The 19799-nt window shown below is 49.2% G+C and overlaps 5 protein-coding genes across 5 annotated transcripts; 3 read left to right on the forward strand and 2 right to left on the reverse strand.

The window, feature by feature from the left end:
- Positions 1-803, forward strand: N7510_009775 (uncharacterized protein; the record flags this gene model as incomplete). Its single annotated transcript, XM_056981700.1, has 4 exons — positions 1-114; positions 163-240; positions 297-566; positions 618-803. 4 exons carry the CDS (start codon positions 1-3, stop codon positions 801-803), a joined length of 648 nt encoding a protein of 215 aa, XP_056829536.1.
- Positions 804-4192: 3389 nt separating this feature from the next.
- ags2 (alpha-1,3-glucan synthase Ags2) lies at positions 4193-11642 on the forward strand (the record flags this gene model as incomplete). The annotated part of the gene is made up of 5 exons (XM_056981701.1): positions 4193-4543; positions 4602-4777; positions 4839-10769; positions 10825-11030; positions 11086-11642. 5 exons carry the CDS (start codon positions 4193-4195, stop codon positions 11640-11642), a joined length of 7221 nt encoding a protein of 2406 aa, XP_056829537.1.
- A 523-nt stretch (positions 11643-12165) lies between these two features.
- Positions 12166-14650, reverse strand: luA (3-isopropylmalate dehydratase LEU1; the record flags this gene model as incomplete). Its single annotated transcript, XM_056981702.1, has 4 exons — positions 12166-14268; positions 14328-14402; positions 14466-14497; positions 14551-14650. The coding sequence occupies 4 exons, from the start codon at positions 14648-14650 to the stop codon at positions 12166-12168; spliced, it is 2310 nt and encodes a 769-aa protein (XP_056829538.1).
- A 629-nt stretch (positions 14651-15279) lies between these two features.
- N7510_009778 (zinc-binding alcohol dehydrogenase family protein) lies at positions 15280-16716 on the reverse strand (the record flags this gene model as incomplete). The annotated part of the gene is made up of 4 exons (XM_056981703.1): positions 15280-15812; positions 15871-16316; positions 16377-16417; positions 16471-16716. The coding sequence occupies 4 exons, from the start codon at positions 16714-16716 to the stop codon at positions 15280-15282; spliced, it is 1266 nt and encodes a 421-aa protein (XP_056829539.1).
- A 1445-nt stretch (positions 16717-18161) lies between these two features.
- Positions 18162-19740, forward strand: N7510_009779 (DUF895 domain membrane protein; the record flags this gene model as incomplete). Its single annotated transcript, XM_056981704.1, has 4 exons — positions 18162-18252; positions 18302-19343; positions 19405-19501; positions 19561-19740. 4 exons carry the CDS (start codon positions 18162-18164, stop codon positions 19738-19740), a joined length of 1410 nt encoding a protein of 469 aa, XP_056829540.1.
- Positions 19741-19799: the final 59 nt, after the last annotated feature.

The raw sequence follows: 19799 nt of genomic DNA on the forward strand, positions 1-19799 counted from the left end.
ATGGCCAAATACCGAGTTTACAACCGCCGCCAGCAGGGTCTCGCCGAGACAACCCGGTTGATCCTTGAGATCAGTGGAGCGGAGTACGAGAACGTGTTCCCTAAGGCGAGTATTGTATTTATATTTAATTACGGCCATTGTGCATCTAACATGGCACGGTAGGACTGGGATAAAGAAAAGGGATCAACTCCGCTTGGACAATTACCGGTTCTGCATGTCCAGAAGAATACCGGCGAATGGGTACATTAGTTTGGCTCATGATACTGAGCGAGCAACTACTGATCGCAACAACATAGGAATCCATTTCCGAAAGTCACACCATGGAGCGTTTCCTCGCTGCAGATCTCGGACTCCTCGGTTCAAGCCCGGTAGAAGCAGCCGTGCTAGACATGTATCATGCAGCTTGGAGTGATATGATAGCCATGTTCATGTGGAAAGTGTGGCGGGCAAGCAATGAGGATTCAAAGAAGCGCGGCGCTGCAGAGTTCTGGGATTTGTTTCCTAAGTTCCTTGAGGCACACGAGAATATACTGGCAAGTAGGGGTCTATTTTACGGAGGGAAAGAGGTTGGTTACGATTCGCCTTGTAAAATTTCTTGGGTACTGATCTATCTCTAGCCCTCATTGCCCGACATTTACGCCTTCACCTGGGTGAATCGTTTCATAACCAAGTGGATTCCGTCTCCCCCCGGCTCTATCACTGAAGAGAAATATCCACGAATGTGGGCACTTTGGAAGAATATTAGGGAGAATGTCAGAATCAAAGATTATATTGAAAGTGGGCGGTGGGAGCTCAAAGAGTAAAGGTTTTTGTTGATGCATTTCTGGAATGGGGATTCAAATCCTGGTCGGTTTATACTTGATGTGGTGGGTGCCTGAGGTGTCAGCGCCCACCGCCCTAGATAGATAGGATTTCCCTTTTGGGAGATCATGAAGGAGAGGAATCGAGCGGAGTGAGATGTATTGACTGAGTGATCTCGTTCCTTCTCGGGTTTCTGCCGTGGCGCTCCGAATTCCCCTTAAAGCTGTTCACGATACGATATCGTTAGGATTTTCATTATCGTATATCGTATCGTTAGACTAAAATTTCTGCGATAATTTATCGCACGATAATATCGTCGAGATCGCATATCGTGAACAGCCCTACTTCCCCTGAGTCTCACCACCATAGGTAATACAAGAAAAAAAGGGGCTATCTAAGGAAGCGACGGCTTTTCCTAACGCTTGCGATATTTTCAGGCGGATAGTTTTGAAAACCTCTTTGACGCCTACGAGTTTTCTCCTGGCTTCTCAAACCAATTTCGTATGCAGCTAAAATAATTAAATCTTATAGTAATTCAGTCGAGTTGTAGAGATGCACCTACTTTCGCATGTGTCAAAGATATTTCTACAACTCCGGAGCAAGAAACCTTCTACGACCACTTTTGACACTACCAAATCCCTTTAAATGTAAATTTCTAATTGGTTATTAAATAATAACTAGGCGTGATTCTTACAATATTGGAATATTTCTTGTTCATGGTGCGAAAGTATAGTGATTCGGTTAGATGATTTGCGTCCTATCTTTACGGCCCATATCCAACACTGTACCGTGTAGCCAGGAGTATTTGTTCTCTGGAGGTTGTCAAATTCTCTGAACCCCTGCTGAATTGAACAGGCATTCCAGTCCCCGTGAAATACCACTTGATCAGGGGTGTGTAAGACTTAGAAATATCGAGTCAAAGTAATAAGTGATTTGTCAAGACCCGGTGATAGGGCTTCAGGTTTCATTTGACCTTCAAGGCAAGCTTGTCCAGGGGATGCCGTCCTTGCATCTGGGCTCCAGGGTGTCCGATTTGACAAGGGCGAGGAATCCCTCAGAAGTAAGTTGTTATACCACCTGTTCATCTTCGGTACATTGCTCTATTCGTCAATTTGGTGCTAGGGCATTGCTTGCTACTAAGTCCACTTTCCATGAGCTCTAGTGTTGTTATTATTAGCTAAGGGTCTAGTCTTTGACTGGCATAATGCTCTGTACTTGATATGCTGCGGCCGATATCTCGCTCTCTGCTCAACGCAATCTTTAAAAGCGGCAATCCATCTTAATATGGGCTACTCGTGGCCAATAGCAGAGGACATAGGCACCGATAGTTCAAGAAATTCGAGAACCCGGCGAGACACTACTGATCTCTTAATTATTCTCGTTTTGTCCATCAAATCCTTCAAGATGACCAGAACACAACACGCTACACCACAAATCCTCAACAGGGTTCCTCGACATACGGGTACCGCTTATAAAAGACGCTATAATGCCCGTTAGGCCTATTGCAAATCTTTTCTGTGTATTTATAGCAGTGATGGTGGGTGGCGCCTAGCGCAACACTAGCATATCCGGGGTACAGATGGCAACAAATTCAAAATGCGTAATAGAAATTATCTATAGCTTCACCTAGAGATTGCTTTTCAAGACTAGAAACGAGCTTCCTTCCATCCACGGGTGAGAGCTCTGAGCAAGCTCGATCCCGCTAATACTTCATACTCTTCAGAGAATCCGGCCGCCCTATTATATCTGAAAAGCGTGTCTTGCAAAATCGAGGAATAGGAAGACTTGGAATTGAACACAAGCCCGCTACACCAATAAACCGTCCTCAATGTCTTGCAGGGCCGAGATGCTGCGGACACGCAGGATAGGCCAGATGAAAATTGCCTGCTCATCTGCCGACCATTCCGGTGCCTGTAAGTCTCACAGTTGCTGTTTTTTTCATTGCCGGTAGTTTCTCTTTGCACTTATCATAACAGCCATGTCAATGGGCAATGGAGCACGCACAATGATTATTGGTAGATACTTCTATTACCGGGCCTCCTCGTCCAAGATGAAGTCTCATGAGCAATGATTAGGTACAATGTGCTACAGTTCTCCGGCCAGAGTCACCACATTCCGAGTACAGATGAGCACGGGCCTTGTATATGTACTCTATATCTCCCACTATGTCGATGCACGACCAGGCGAGAAGGCAATGCCTATCATGTAACCGCGTCCCAAATCAGGAAGAAAAATACATGTACATTTGCAGGCATTGTAAAAATTCACGGAAATGTGGGAATGCTTTAAGATGCAGGTGGCAAATATCGTTGGCAAACAGCACATTTGGACCCACTGTAGAAGATCGAATCGGTGCGAAGAGCCTTATAGCTTAAACCTGTTACAAATTTGTATTTCAATCAGGCCTGTACGTAAAGCCGTTTAAGTTCATTGACAGTTAGCGTTTGAATTGGACTGATATAATATCATTGATGTATATTTTCTCTATATTTACATCGCCTATTGCCATCCATGGTCGAGTATCACAGTAGTCTGTCTTACAATTGTTGCATGTATTCTTGTAGACATTGACAAGCCACAATTATTCCACAGTGGCCGCCATTAATGCGGAGCTACAGATGTTAGCGATGCACGAACCGAGGAAGATGTGCTGTAAGACAGTGGGAGATAACACTGTCTGAACGCCGAGGCCACTGAAAATAGAATGCATTGACCGGGATGTCAGCGAGAACGTTCATTCCGGTCTCAGAGGAGTCCAATCACAAAATTTGTGAACTCGAAAAAAGCGAAGTATGATCCCGCACAATTTATTTGATGTGAAGAAATGGAGAAGGAACATTTTCAAAGTCTTTGTTAAAGCATGCTGTGGTATCCAGCCTCAGCTGGGGTTGTTTCTTCACTGTTTCTCAAGCATTGTTCTTTATTCTACAGTTTCATATATCTTCGAATTGCATTTTCCTATACTATCCCCGATTTTGCTTTTGATCCACGAGGACTGCTGGAACTGGAGAAATTTTGGACAGGATCACTTTGGCTAGAGATGCCTGATGTTCCTCGTTTACGCCCTTCCATATCGTCAGTTATATTTCTGGAAAACCATTTCGTACGTGTACCTAGTCATTGCTTTTCTTGTTTGATCTTCTGTTTCCCACTTCTACCTGTTATGCATCTCTGTCCCTTGTCTCACTGACACTCGTATCCTCGCATTTCCTCACAGACCCTCACGCAGAGGAAACTCTTGCTGATAATATACAGGCTCGAGGCTATTAAAATTGCTTGGATCTTTTGAGAATATTCTCCTTCTCCATTCCTGTTTGTCTTCCGCTATCAGCTCGCAACATATGCTGCGAACCTGAATACTACAGGCGGCCAGAGATAGTGATTGGTGACAATGCATTGGGAATATGCGGGTGGTTTACTTTTACTCTGCGCGGTGACAGTAACATGCTGGCCTTACGACGAGTCTCTGGTTGCCTACAATATCAATGAGAACAAAACAGCCACGAACCCTGCAGAATATTGGGGAGCGTGGCCGAACCACACCTATTTCCCATCTCCGGAAAATTGGCGCTTCCCTATCTACACCTTGTTCCTGGATCGATTTGTCAATGGGGATCCAACAAACGACAATATAAATAAAACGCTCTTTGAGCATGACCTCAATTCGAACCAAATGCGTCATGGTGGAGACGTGGTCGGTTTGGTTGACACCTTAGATTACCTGCAAGGCATGGGTATCAAAGTCAGTTCTGAGACGTGATCTGGAGCTCAATATGATGATTGCTGATAATCCTCTTTAGGGTATATACCTTGCAGGATTGGTGCTTATGAACCAACCATGGGGCTCAGACGGGTATTCCGCTCTTGACACCACCTTGCTCGACCAGCATTATGGTACCATTCAAGTATGGAGAGATGCCATTATTGAGATCCACTCACGTGGAATGTATGTCATATTTGACAATACTGTGGCTACGTAAGTTGCCTAGAAAAACTTTCTCCTTTTGCTTAAAATCAGTATATTGATCAGAATTCAGGTTGGGAGATCTCATTGGCTTTGACGGCTATCTCAACACGACTACTCCATTTACTGTCAAAGAGCACAAAGCCCAATGGAAGTCGGATCGTCGCTATGCTGACTTCCATTTTGGCAATAGCTACAACGAAACCTGTGACTACCCTCGGTTCTGGAACCAGACTGGGTATCCGGTAGAGGAGTATGTCACTGAAGAGCTGAAAGGCTGTTATAATAGTGATTTTGACCAGTATGGTGACATTGAAGCCTTTGGCATCTTCCCTGACTGGGAGCGTGAGCTGGCAAAATTTGCATCTGTGCAGGATCGTCTTCGCGAATGGATACCCAGTGTCAGAGACAGGCTCATCCGTCACTCGTGCATGATAATTAATTCCTTGGACATTGATGGCTTCCGCTATGACAAGGCAACTCAAGCCACCGTGGATGCTTTGAGCGACATTTCTAGTGCATATCGGGAGTGTGCTCGCCAAGTTGGCAAAAATAACTTCTTCATTCCTGGAGAAATTACTGTTGGAAATACTCTTGGTTCAGTTTTTCTTGGTCGTGGCCGACAGCCAGACATGCAGCCAGAGACGCTTGAAGAAGCATTCAAGCTAACAAACACCTCCAAGTCCACCTATATCCGACATCCAGGTCAACAAGCGATCGACGGAGCCGCTTTCCACTACTCGGTGTATCGGTCTCTGACTCGTTTTCTGGGAATGGATGGCAATCTGGCCGCTGGTTACGACCTTCCAGTAAACTGGACCGAAGCATGGTATGAGATGGTGCTCACAAATGATCTACTTAATGCTAACACCGGCAAACTTGATCCACGCCACATGTATGGAGCGACAAACCAGGATGTGTTCCGCTGGCCAACTGTTGAATTCGGTGTTCAGAGACAGCTTCTAGGCCTTTTTATCACAACGTTGCATATGCCTGGTATCCCTCTTCTACTTTGGGGAGAGGAGCAGGCGTTCTATATTCTGGATGCGACCGCTTCCAACTACATCTACGGCCGTCAAGCCATGTCTCCAGCGACGGCTTGGAAAACTCATGGTTGCTTTAACTTGAACTCAACTCAATATTTTGAATGGCCCATCGAATCCGGCCGACTGGGGTGCCACGATGCGGCTGCCACTTATGATCATCGCAATCCAGCTCACCCGCTTCGGAACATCATCAAGCATATGTACCAGATGCGACAGGAGTATCCCGCACTAAATGACGGATTGTGGATACAGTTGCTGTCAAATCAAACGCACGACGTCTACTACCCTGGTTCCAATGGTACTCTCACCGAGACCGGCATGTGGTCGGTTTTGCGCAGTCCTTACTACGAAGTGCAAGACTTGGGCAAACAAGGCAACCAAACAGTATGGCTGCTCTACCAGAATGACAACCGTACGGTGACATATACCTTCGATTGTTCGGATCAAAATCATGCATTGGTTGCTCCATTCGGTACTAATACAACCGTCAAGAATCTCTTTTATCCCCATGATGAGCTCACACTCAAGGACAGTTCAACTAAACTGTATCTGAATGGATCCACAAAATGGAATGGCTGCCTTGACAGTTTAACTCTCCATCCGTATGAGTTCAGGGCATATGTTCCGAAAAAGGAATTCCGACTTCCTCGGCCTATGATCACCAAGTATACCCCAGGCCATGATGTTCCAGTGCTTTCAAAAGTTCGGCCTGGTATGAGCGAGGATTTGAAAATTGGTCTATATTTCTCAACAGAGATGAATTGCACTTCAGTAACCCAGTCCATTTCGATTGAATCCTCAACTGAGCTTGGGAAAATGCCTTCCATTAATTTGGATAGTATCAAGTGCGGCAATGTCGCCGTGGAGAAGACGATCTTGACCGGACAACTTCCATCTACATGGGTTTGGATGGCGACTCTGAACCGGGTGTACAATGGAATCCATCGATTGACCGTCAGTAACGCAACTAGTGTCGATGGAAGAACAACCGACGCCATTGATCATTTCTTGATCCGAATCGGACAGCAAGACAATCCTATGATTTTCACAGCGGCAAACTACTCAACCAGTCTCCTTCATCAATATGAGAATGGAGAACTTTACATTGAACAGCACGCCGCGGGTGCCGACAAGTACCGTTACTCGACAAACTTCGGTAGTACCTTCAGCGACTGGAAACCGTACCAAGGAGGACATGCAACCATCAAGGAGCTGCCTTGGTCAGGGACTAAGGAACAACGATGGAAAGGTAAACACGTTCGAGTCGAATACTGGAGCCGATTGACTGGCAGCAGTGCTTACGTCCAAGAGGGTGATGGCGCCGGATGGAATCCATCTATCCAGCGACGCTGGCCTCACCTCTATTTCAATGGCCCGTTCAACGAATACGGCTATGATTCCGGCTTGGACAACGTGGTAAAGCAGGACGAAAATGGCACCTGGATCTACCGCTTCATGGCTGAATGGCCTGCCCAGGGCCAGCTCAATGTGTGGGGCATCAACCTGAATGGCCAACCGGACCAGAGTTATATATATGGTGATTCGGACGGGGATTCCGTTTTGGATCGTCTGCCTCCATCATCCCTCAGCGTTACCAGCATCAATATCACCGAACATCCGCCCAGTCCGCACCTAGCCTGGACTATCTACATTGACGATGGAACTTTGCGATATAAGCTTGTGCCGAGCGGATCAAAACATGTCCAAATGGCTCTATTTTCCCTACTTTGGATTGTTCCCGTGGTAACTGCGACGAGTGTTGCCTATGTGTTCATGAAGACTTTCTACAGGATCAAGTTCAATCAGGTTGGGGTTAATGAGAAGAAAACACTTATTTCAGTGGATTTTCTGGATAGGTTCAAGGTGCACCATCTGGAAGATGGCCACTCTATGAATCCTTTCCTGCGCCTCATGAACAAGTCCCGGTTTCTTCAGAGCAGTTCTGCCTTTGGCAATCGAGAATCGCGCCGACGAAAGGTTCTCATTGCAACTATAGAGTACGACCTTGACGATTGGGGCATCAGGATTAAGATCGGTGGCCTCGGTGTCATGGCTCAGCTGATGGGTAAACAACTCGGCCACCAAGATCTCATCTGGGTCATTCCCTGTGTGGGTGATGTGGAATACCCCATTGACAAGCCCGCCGAATCAATGTTTGCCATGATCTTGGGCAACCAATACGAGGTCAAAATCCAGTACCACATCTTGAGAAACATCACCTATATTCTTCTCGACGCCCCGGTTTTCCGTCAGCAGACCTCGCTGGAGCCCTATCCTGCCCGCATGGATGATCTCGACAGCGCCATTTACTACTCTGCTTGGAACCAGTGCATTGCGCAGGCCATGAAGCGGTTCCCTGCTGACCTCTATCACGTCAATGATTACCACGGTTCGCTTGCTCCTCTTTACCTGCTTCCCGAAACCATCCCCATCTGCCTATCGCTTCACAATGCCGAGTTTCAAGGGCTATGGCCAATGCGGACACAGAAAGAGAAGACCGAAGTAGCATCTGTCTTCAATCTCGACCTAGAGATTGTCACTCGCTATGTGCAATTCGGCGAAGTCTTCAATCTCCTTCATGCAGGTGCAAGCTACCTCCGTCTTCACCAGCAGGGGTTTGGCGCGGTCGGTGTATCGAAGAAGTATGGGAAACGGTCATATGCACGCTATCCAATCTTCTGGGGTCTGAAGAAAGTGGGAGTTCTGCCAAACCCTGATCCCTCGGATACCGGTGAATGGAACAAGAAGCTACCAAAAGAGAGCGATATCAACGTCGACAATGAATACGAGACAAGTCGTGCAAAATTCAGACGACAAGCCCAGCAATGGGCCGGGCTTGAGCAGATCCCAAATGCCGATCTACTTGTCTTCGTTGGACGGTGGTCCATGCAGAAGGGGATCGACCTCATCGCCGATGTCATGCCCGCTGTTCTGGAATCTCGGCCAAGTGTCCAGCTCATTTGCATTGGACCGCTCATTGATTTGTATGGAAAATTCGCTGCCTTGAAAATGGATCGGATGATGAAGCTCTATCCTGGGCGTGTATTCTCGAAGCCTCAATTCACTGTGTTGCCACCGTTCGTTTTCTCGGGTGCAGAATTCGCATTGATCCCTTCACGAGACGAGCCATTCGGCCTTGTTGCCGTTGAATTCGGCCGGAAGGGTGCTCTCGGAATTGGTGCTCGAGTTGGTGGTCTTGGTCAAATGCCTGGTTGGTGGTATACTGTTGAGTCGACGACAACTTCGCATCTTCTGAAGCAATTCAGGCTGGCCATCGACAGTGCCCTGAATTCCAAGCCGGAGGTGAGAGCTATGATGCGAGCTAGATCAGCTAAACAACGCTTTCCTGTTGCCCAGTGGGTTGAAGATCTGGAGATTCTACAATCCACTGCTCTTCGCATCCATCATAAAGAGAGCGCGAAGACCCAAAGTCAGAACATGGTTTCTTCCTCTGCATATAATGCTATCTATGGCATGATGACTCCCCAGTCCGAATCTCCAAGGACTGGCTTGTCGGGTGGACCGATTAATCCTTCGCCTCAATCCCCTCATCATAATGGGACTATCTCATCGCTTCAAAGAGGCTCTGTGGTTTACAGTCGGGATCCAAGTCCTGGCGCGGATGGACGTCCAAAATCAGGGTTGAGCCGCGAACTTGCATTTGGTGGTCGCGGCCGACGAGATGTTCGGAAGGGTGCTGCGGTTGAGACCGATGACAAGAACAGAGGAACTTTTCCACAGGCAGAAGACGATAGCGATGACGAAATGTTTTCGACAATCTACGGGGAAGATGAGTATCCCATCACTGATTCGGCTCCCTCGCCGCAAGATGCTCAATCTTCCAGCATTCCTTTCAACCAAGAAGCTCTCTCTACTCGACACTCAAGCCAGGGATCTCTTCTAGCCCGGTCAATTGGTACACCCTCGAGTTCGACCGCCCCCAGCACAGTAGAGAGTGAGGATACACTTCTCCCTCTTTCACGACCTTGGGCAGAACCAGGAAGCCGTCTAAGCGGCACATCCGTTCTGTCAGTTGACTCAGTTGTTGGAGACAAAAAAGACTACAAACTTCAGAAGGTGGACCCTTTCTTTACTGACAGCAATGGCGAGTATTACCGAGTATTCGAAAAGAAGCTTGAGGAACTCAGCGGCTCCAACTCTGATACTCAACTATGCATTGAGCAATACCTCGAAAAAAGTGAAAGGAAATGGTTCGACCGATTCAGAGACGCTCGTCTGGGTCGCAATCAATCACCAGCCCCTTCCATGCTATTTGGCAGAACTGGCACCTCTCCTCCAGAATCCATCACTAACGACGATTCAACTTCCCACGATAGCGAAGTTCCAGGGCGCAAAGAAGATGGTGCAGACGAATTCCAGCTTGGAGACGACTATGTTCCACCTACTGGACTAAAGAAGTGGATGCAGATGCGTATCGGCGACTGGCCTGTCTACTCCCTCTTCCTTGGTCTAGGGCAGATCATCGCCGCGAACTCTTATCAAGTTACACTGCTCACCGGTGAGGTGGGACAGTCAGCCGAGAAACTGTACGGAATCGCGACAGTGTATCTGGTCACTTCATGTCTCTGGTGGCTCTTCTTCCGCTTCTGCAAGTCGGTGCTTGTTCTCACAGTCCCATGGTTCCTGTACGGACTCGCGTTTCTGATTATCGGCGTGGCTCATTTTGAGCCCAACTCATTCGCACGCGGCTGGATCCAGAACGTGGGAAGCGCCGTATATGCTGCAGCCTCGTCAAGCGGCTCTGTTTTCTTTTCTCTTAATTTCGGTGACGAGAGCGGTGCGCCGGTCAAGAAATGGGTGTTCCGCGCTTGTCTGATTCAGGGCACGCAACAAGCCTATGTTATTGCGCTGTGGTATTGGGGATCAACTTTGACCAAAGCCTCCGCAGCTGGTGTGTCAAATATCCAGGGCAATATCACTAACACTTGGAGAATGACGTACGTTTGTCACCTTCTATGAACGTTAATTATAATGCTGACACAAATATCACAGGGCTATTTGCACACCGATCACGGTTTTCCTCTGGTCTATAGGCTTGATAGTCTTCTTCGGTCTTCCAGATTACTACCGACAGACCCCGGGCGAAGTTCCTTCCTTCTACAAGTCTGTTTTCCGACGCAAGATCGTGCTGTGGAACTGGGTTGTGGTCATTCTTCAGAACTTCTTTTTGGGCGCCCCTTATGGCCGGAACTGGAACTGTAAGTATTTTCTCTTTCACAAGGACACATCTGAGCTAATCCGTTCATGCTATAGTCCTCTGGATCTCCAACCATGCCAAACCATGGCAGATCCTGCTTCTCTGTATTGGCTTCTTCGGTGTCGTCTGGATAGGAGTGCTTCTATTCATAGCGTATTTATCCAGATCACACAGCTGGATTCTCCCCGTCATCGCTTGTGGCCTCGGCGCGCCACGCTGGGCACAAATCTGGTGGGGAACGTCTGGATCAGGCCTCTTCCTTCCCTGGGCAGGTGGATATACATCAGGGGCTCTAGTGTCGCGCAGCTTGTGGCTATGGCTTGGTGTCTTGGACGCACTACAGGGTCTGGGCTTTGGTATGATCCTATTGCAAACACTGACGCGCATGCATATCTGCTTCACTTTGCTAGTATCGCAGATCTTGGGCTCCATTGCCACCATCTGTGCCCGCTCTTTCGCACCAAATAATATTGGGCCTGGCCCTGTATCTCCGGATATCACGGGCGGGGCAAGCGCATTGGGAAATGCTTGGTTCTGGATTGCATTGATGCTCCAACTTTCAATCTGGCAAGTTGCTCTGGGTGCGATATATATATTAGCATTTCTTTTCTAACTGATAGTTCTAGCGGCGGTTTCCTTCTCTTCTTCCGAAGAGAACAACTCTCTAAGCCATAAGCTATATACCCGGTGCTTGATGTCGGTCAAACAGTATACGGTATTCGTGACAAGGCTTTATACTCAGACCTTTACGCTCCTTTTATACGTCCTTTTATACGTCTATTTCATGTGTCAATTTCCTGGGTATTCTAGTTTGTCGCTATTGATCAAGTGCCTAATGGAAGGACATCGGTGAACAGATCGAAGTGAGAAAGTCCTGAGGATCGTTCACAACTCTCACTCTCTACATCAGGGAAAAAGAACAAAGTTCTTCAGCTGGTGATTTAAACTCATAATTCATTCCTAAGAAAATTCGTAGACTATCCGAAGAAGCAAAAGGAAACAGCCCGAGAAACACGGAGCATGGAACAAGACATGGCGGGGAATAATGTTTTTTGAAGCACAGCCCAGGACTAGGATAGCGAATTACCAGATTTATATCCAAGCTCATCATCCTCCATAGAGTAGTCAAGACAACTTTACCACTCGAGAGGCTCGTTCTTCACGTCACCCCGATTGGTCTTGGGGACGGGAGCTGCCTCAACCATGGTGGCACCGCGGTTGCCACGCTTGAGGTAGCCGCTGCCATCGAGCCAGGGAGTCTCAAGGCTGCGCTTAGTCTCGAAAGAACGGATCTTTCCTTCCATTTGAAGGGTAATACCGATGTCATCCAGGCCGTTGATGAGGCAGTGCTTACGGAAGCTCTCGACATCAAAGCCAACAATCTTGTTGCCCTGGGCATCCTTGATCTCTTGGTTGACAAGGTCGACCTCGACTTCGCGGCCGGCACGGGCCTCAGCGGCGACCTTCTGCAAGGCAGCTTCGTCGGAGATGACAACGGGAAGCATGCCGTTCTTGAAGGTGTTGTTGAAGAAGATGTCGGCGAAGGACGGGGCAATGATACACTTGATGCCGAAGTCCAGCAGAGCCCAGGGGGCGTGCTCACGCGAGCTGCCGCAGCCGAAGTTGGGGCCCGTCACGACCAGAATCTTAGCGTTGCGGTAGACGCCCTGGTTAAGAATGAAGTCTGGGTTCTCCTGGCCGTTGGTGTAGCGGAGCTCGTGGAAGGCAGCCGAGCCCAGACCAGTGCGCTTGATGGTCTTGAGGAACTGCTTGGGGATGATGGCGTCGGTGTCGACGTTGGCGCGGTCCATCGGCGCAGCGATACCCTTCAGAGTGGTAAACTTGGGCAGACCGGCACTGCTGCCAACCGAGGTGTTGGTGTGAGGCTCGTTGTCGGCCGGCAGGTCAAGGACGCGGTCGAGTTCGTCCTCGGTTTCAGGGGAGTCATAGTCCTGCTGGACATCGACCTTGGGCTCGGCCTTGGCAGCAACGGGGCTAGCAGAGACGTGCTCGCGGACATCGGCCAGCTTACCGACGATGGCAGCGGTCGCAGCCATGGCGGGCGACATGAGGTGAGTACGGCCACCGGCACCCTGGCGACCCTCGAAGTTGCGGTTAGAGGTACTGGCGCAGCGCTCTTGGGGCTGGAGGATATCCGGGTTCATTCCCAGGCACATGGAGCAGCCAGCCTCGCGCCACTCGAAGCCAGCGTTAGTGAAAATCTGGTCTAGACCCTCAGACTCAGCTTGCGCCTTGACCAGACCCGATCCGGGCACAATCATGGCAAGCTTGATGTTGGAAGCAACCTTGCGGCCATTGACCACCTTGGCGGCAGCACGCAGATCCTCAATACGGGCGTTGGTGCATGATCCAATGAAGACCTTGTCAACGACGACCTCCTTCATAGGGGTTCCCGCGGTGAGACCCATATACTCGAGAGCGCGCTTGCACGAAGCCTTGCGGTTCTCATCCTGGAAATCATCGGGACCAGGAACAACACCAGTGATAGGGATAACATCTTGGGGGGAGGTACCCCAGGAGATCGTGGGAATGATGTCCTTGCCGTCCAGGACGACGTTGGTATCGTACACAGCATCGGCATCGGACTTCAAGCTGGACCAGTAGTTGACAGCCTTCTTCCACTCGGCGCTGTCGTACTTGGGAGCAAGGGGACGGCCCTTGAGGTACTCGAAGGTGGTCTCGTCTGGCGCAATCATGCCTGCACGCGCACCAGCCTCGATTGACATGTTACACATGGACATACGCGCCTCCATGCTCAGGCCGCGGATAACGGATCCACAGAACTCAATAACGGCACCAGTGCCACCGGCTGTTCCAATGACACCGATAATGTGGAGGACGACATCCTTGCTGGTGACGCCGGGCGGAAGCTGACCGTCGACCTGGATGCGCATGTTCTTGCTGCGGCGGGTGATGAGGGTCTGGGTCGCGAGGACGTGCTCGACCTCACTGGTACCGATACCGAAGGCAAGGGAGCCGAAAGCACCGTGTGTCGAGGTGTGACTGTCTCCGCAGACGACGGTGGTGCCGGGCAGGGTGAAGCCCTGCTCGGGGCCAATGATGTGAACGATACCCTGGCGCTTGTCACCCATGCCAAAGTAGGTCAGGCCGAAGTCCTTGACGTTCTCCTCGAGGGTTGTGCATTGCAGACGCGAGTCAGTCTCTTCGATGAATTGCTCGGCGTTCTTGAAGTTTTTCCGCGACGACGTGGGGATGTTCTGTTGGACGCCAGCAATGCATTAGCCATGGTCTATGATCGATAGAGCGTGTCACATACATGATCAACAGTCACCAAGGTGCAGTCCGGCCGGCGGACCTTGCGGCTAGCGTTCTTCAGACCCTCAAAAGCTTGCTAGAGAAAAAAGAAAGTGAGCATACGTTCGTCACAAGCACACAGGTCTTGTTGAGTACTTACAGGTGAGGTCACCTCGTGCACAAGATGCCGGTCTGGAACAGATTAGACAGGGACAGGGGGTTGATCTATACGAAGAGTGGCATACCGATATAGAGCAGAACAGTGCCATCTTCTTGCTCATTAACGACGTGGGCGTCGAAGACCTTATCATACAAGGTCTTCGGCTTTGTCTCTGCGGAAGGCATAGTGAAAATGAAGAATTGGGGGAGTGGGGAATGTTGCGACTCGAGTAATCAGGAGAGACAGGAGGAATTTATTCTGCAGCAACCGCGATGTCGCAGTCCGGCCAGTCGAGGGGCAGCCCCGATCTCGGTCGGTCAGCGGCGAATACGTGGCGCCTGATTGGCTGCGGTGGCAAACAGGGGGGCCCCGATGTCGGACTCCAGCGGAGTAACGGCTAGTGGCGGCTCTGTCAGTGACTCAAGGACTATATGGTGGTACCATGGGCATGATTCTTATTTTTGCCCACTGATAGGTTCAGGTTGAAGAATTTTTATTTTATAGCATGGAGACCGTACATAGGTCGTTGTCGGTCTTCATCAGATTCACAATACGGCTAATAATAGTCAATGTAAATTGGAATTCATGCAGAGGCCATGACGTAAAGACACCGACCCCAGGGTAACATAGCCTCACGCTCGAGCCCTAATTGGATGCATGCGCCGCGCGCCGTTGGATGGTTTATGCGGGGGTCCGATGGGGGATGTATATAACCCTAGCGAATTCAATGCCGGGGCAATATTGAGAACACAGAAAGGTCATGATCATCTAGGCCGAACTGATCTATGTACAAAAATAGAGAGTGAAAAAAAAATCACGAACGAGAAGAACCCAGATCCATTACAATCCTCTTGCCAGACACCGAGCCAGCCCGAAGCGTCTCCAAAGCGGCATTGATGCCCTCCAGTCCTCCGTCGGCCTGAACAATGTCCGGCAACGTGAGTGTTGTTGATTGCAGTAAGTTCTCCAGCCAACACACCAGATTCTCGCCCACCGCCGGTGATTCATGGAAGAGTTTAATGGGAACGGTGTGATAGCGGATTCTCTCGTCTCTCTCCTTGGGCAGACCAGTTAGTCCCAGAAGATGTGCACGGCCGGTGAGATCGAGGGTCTTTTCAAGTAGAGTCGCGGTGTCTCTTCCCACGATGTCGACTGCATACCGCAGTTTTCCGTCAGTCACACCGCGGATGATATCCACGGCACGATCAGGATTTTGCCGGTCCACTAGGACATCGGCACCGGCGGCGAGGAGCTTAGAGCCATACCGCGCAGCGTCTGCGATGCAGATAACTCGTAGTCCAGCCAGTTTGGCTAGCTGGAGAGTAACCAGTCCAGTTGTTGTTGATGCTTCAAAAAATACCAGTCAGCATGGAATTAGATTTCACATTAACGAGGATCAACATACCACCCCAGATCGCGAGCCAATCGCCACGTTGTAGTCGTTCAGTTTCCCGAATAGAAGAGAAACATTCATCTCGAATATCTTCTGGGATGTCATTTCGCTCGAGCTGAGTCACGATATTGACCAAATTAGGACCAGGAGACTGTAAAATGGTGGAGAAGTCCACTCCAAAAGAGACACCCAAGGCCAATGCTGCAGCGACAAATGCAACTCCTACAGAGGCCGAGGCATGAATCGACGTCGTGGATGGAATCCGCGCCGCATTGAAGTGAGTTGTTATGGCATATTCTTGGAACGCAGCTTTGCGAATGTCTCTGTAGTCTGTTGAGGGGACAAGGACAATGTCGCCGACCTGGAGACGTGAGTTGTCGCTAGGGACTTGCAACACCTGCCCGGCCAGGTCACGTCCGTTAATCCAGGGCAAACTAGGTATGCCGAAGTTGAATGCTCTGCAGGTATTCGATTAGCAACTAAAGATCGCAATGATAATGGGGCCGGGAATTGCGTACGGAGCCTTCCAGTCAATCGGGTTCAGACCGATTGCAAGAACCTGCGGAGCCAGTATTAGAACATGATAATCTGCATGACGAATAGCTGCCATACCTTGACAAGGATCTCGCTTGGATTAGAGACAGAGGGAATATCATGATCGTTGACCAAAGTATACCGTTCGCGGACTCCTTTCAGAAGCAACACCCTCTGCTTTGTCTCGACTAGTTGTCTCCCAGAAGCCTTCTCTTCTGGTTTTGACGTAGAAACATTTAACTGTTCCTCTGTAGTAATAAATCCACGATGAAAAGTCGTAGGCTTCTCCTGGAGCTGAAGGTACGTCGAAGTTGTTGTCGACATGATGCGTGGGGCCAGTAGAGCCATAATACAACCACAAACACAACAGAGAGAAGCCCTTACCACTTTCTATATCAATAATCTATGATGGCTTACAAACAGGACAGCCTCTCGGGCGAGAGAAATAATAATAAGGCAAAGCGCGCTCGCCACAGGCTAGGGCGGGCGGGCAGTGATATCAATCCTTCGCTGAAGCACGTAGGGTTTGGGTCACCTCCACTCGGCGTCTAGCGGAATTGGACTAGATGGAGGCATATCATCTGTCTGTTGCGCAATTGAGAGTTTCGGATGCGTCTGGGGCGTGGTCAGGATGATTCTCATTGCTCACGGCGGGGCCGGAATGGCGTGATGATGATTCTCGTTGGAACACTCGCAGAGGAAACGGTAGATCAAATCTTATCGTAAGCGGGATACTACTTGGATGATTACTCTGGAGCTTACTGAGAGAATGGTGTCTCCAAACAGGAAGATACTCTGGACATGGGATGCGAAACCCGAATTAAGACACTAATCTTGATAATCAGAAACCTTGAGGATTATTAATGTGCATTTGACTTGGAGCAGCTCGCATAACACGTGTCAGCAATAGCAGAAAAGCGAATGTGAAGGGGCTCTCATTGACCGGGATTGATGTGATCCGGGGCTGTGATGACGAGACCTTCGGTGCTACTGGCTCGAGTCTGCCGCGACCCTGACTGAAAACAACCAAATCCCGAGTGCATCTGATTGCAGATATTCAGATCCCGCAATAACAAAAGGTGTTATTATACGTAATTCTTGGTGTGACATATTTGGGTCAGCAGCATTGGGGTAGATCCATGAGTACGTATACGCCGCGGTGGCATTGACGGATCAACTTTTCCAGGAATTCTGGAAATAGAATCTCTCGAGTGATCTTTCTCAGAATCTGAATATTCACCCTTTTAAGTTATCGCCGTTGGATTCTAATAATTAAGTAGCTTGTGAATTTCGTAGACTAAAGCCCTAACGTGGAACCACAATTGTCAACAACGCCAAACCCCAGATTCATCTCAGCTCCTCCAACAAACACCCTGCCTCACAGCCTATCGAGTTTATGGAAAATGTATATGAAGCGGAACTACACAATGATTCCCAAATAATCCGCCGACTATTCGACTTGCAAGACTCGGGCCGCCTGGGCCTTCGTGCGAGCACGTAATCGCGGTCAAGAACGACGACAACTTCTAAGAATTGACGATGAATCTTGCCGATCATTGTCAGGGGCCCAAAACAGGGAAGGCAGCCCACAAACTGCCGATGTTGCCATATCGTGTCATGGATTAGAGTGAGGTCAAAGCATCTAGCAGCTAATGATATAGATTGGCTAGCCGCGCTGCCGGGTTCTTTTATTTTTTTTGGAGAAATAAACATAAGACTTGTGCTGCATCTGACATACATATCGTGCCAAAATCAAAAGAAACTTCCATATGGCCAGCTCGGAAAAAGACATCGCTCCAAGTGATGAGGAGGTGAATGGCGATTCTTCTTTAGATGGTGCAGGCGCTGAACGGCGAGAAGGTAAGTTGGCAATTGAAAACGCCCGAGAATAAGAAGGTTGACAGGTTAGTAAAATGGTACCGTTCAACTTTCTACAATGCTCTTATCCTCGGACTATGCAACTTCCTTGCCCCCGGCATCTGGGGCGCCATGAACTCACTCGGCGGAGGAGGAGAAGAGAAGCCCTACCTGGTCAACGCGGCAAACGCATTAACCTTTGGTCTGATGGTAGTATCTTGTTTCCTATCAAGTGTCGTCGTCCGTCTCATTGGAATCAAATGGACATTGATTGTGGGCACAATGGGATACGCGCCGTACGCGGCCGGGCTCTACACCAACAACCGATTTGGGGATACATGGCTGGTTATATTGGGCGCAGCGCTGTGCGGTATATCTGCTGGAATCTTCTGGATGGCTGAGGCGGCCATCGCGCTCGCTTACCCAGAACCATACAACCAGGGACGTTTCTTAGGATTTTGGCTCAGTTTCCGTGTCGGAGGGCAAATCATGGGTGGCATCATCAGTCTGGGTATCAATGCCAAACGTGGCACAGAAGGCAGTGTATCATACACCGTCTATCTCATCTTCATTGCGCTACAGGCTATCGGTCCATTTGCCGGACTACTCCTGAACAGACCATCTAGGGTTCAGCGGAAGGATGGGATCCCCGTTCAGCTTCACGTCACGAATACCCCCTGGTTTGAGATCAAGCAGATGTCGAAGCTTTGGATTAGCCGGAAATTCTTGCTCATCATCCCATTCATCTGTCAGGCGGTCTACACCGAGGCTGTGATGTTCAGCTATGAGGGATTGTGGTTCACGGTGCGGGCGAGAGCGCTTGGCTCTTTTCTATCAGGTGTAATTGCTCTGATCGCGGGTAACCTCCTCGGTGCATTCCTTGACAGCAAGAGGATTCCATTGAAAACAAGGACTCGGTCTGCGTTTGTCTTTGTCGTCGCCTGGCAAGGGATGTGCTGGACCTGGGCATCGATCGTAACGACAGAATTCCAGAAGACAAATCCGGTCTATGACTGGACCGACGACGGCTTTGGAAAGGCTTTTGCCCTGTTTTTGTTCTGGGTTGCTGGTTTTCAGCTCAACTATATGTTCCTGTACGTGGACCCTATCATAACCTCGGCCGAAATGGAAATTTGCTAATATGATGATCAATAGTTTTTTCCTCGCTGGCAATCTGGCGGACGACCACGAAGAAGTTATTCGGATTGCTGGTTTGTTGCGCGGGACCGAGTCTGCCGCTCAGACTGTCAGCGTACGTTCTTCTTGTTCCTTCTGTCAGCGTTGTGGATGATGCTAACTAGAAGTATACAGTATGGTTTGAGCAGCGTCAGCATCATGGCTTCTGTGGGAGATGTCTATCTCAACTTCGGTCTGTGGGCTGTCGCCGTCCTGCCCGCATGGCTCATAGTCAGAGAGATAGGGACAATTCTAGGAGACAAAAAGTTGGATAGAGAGACGCGCGGGTTGCGGGAGGCTTCTGACGGCGAATAAAAAGAAGTAAGTGCTCCGGATAGTTTTGGCGATATAGTATAAAGACGATCAGAGACTCT

The sequence above is a fragment of the Penicillium lagena genome (genome assembly GCF_028827675.1).
Source record: "Penicillium lagena strain IBT 129212 chromosome Unknown utg000007l_segment0_segment0, whole genome shotgun sequence".
Lineage (NCBI taxonomy): Eukaryota > Fungi > Ascomycota > Eurotiomycetes > Eurotiales > Aspergillaceae > Penicillium > Penicillium lagena.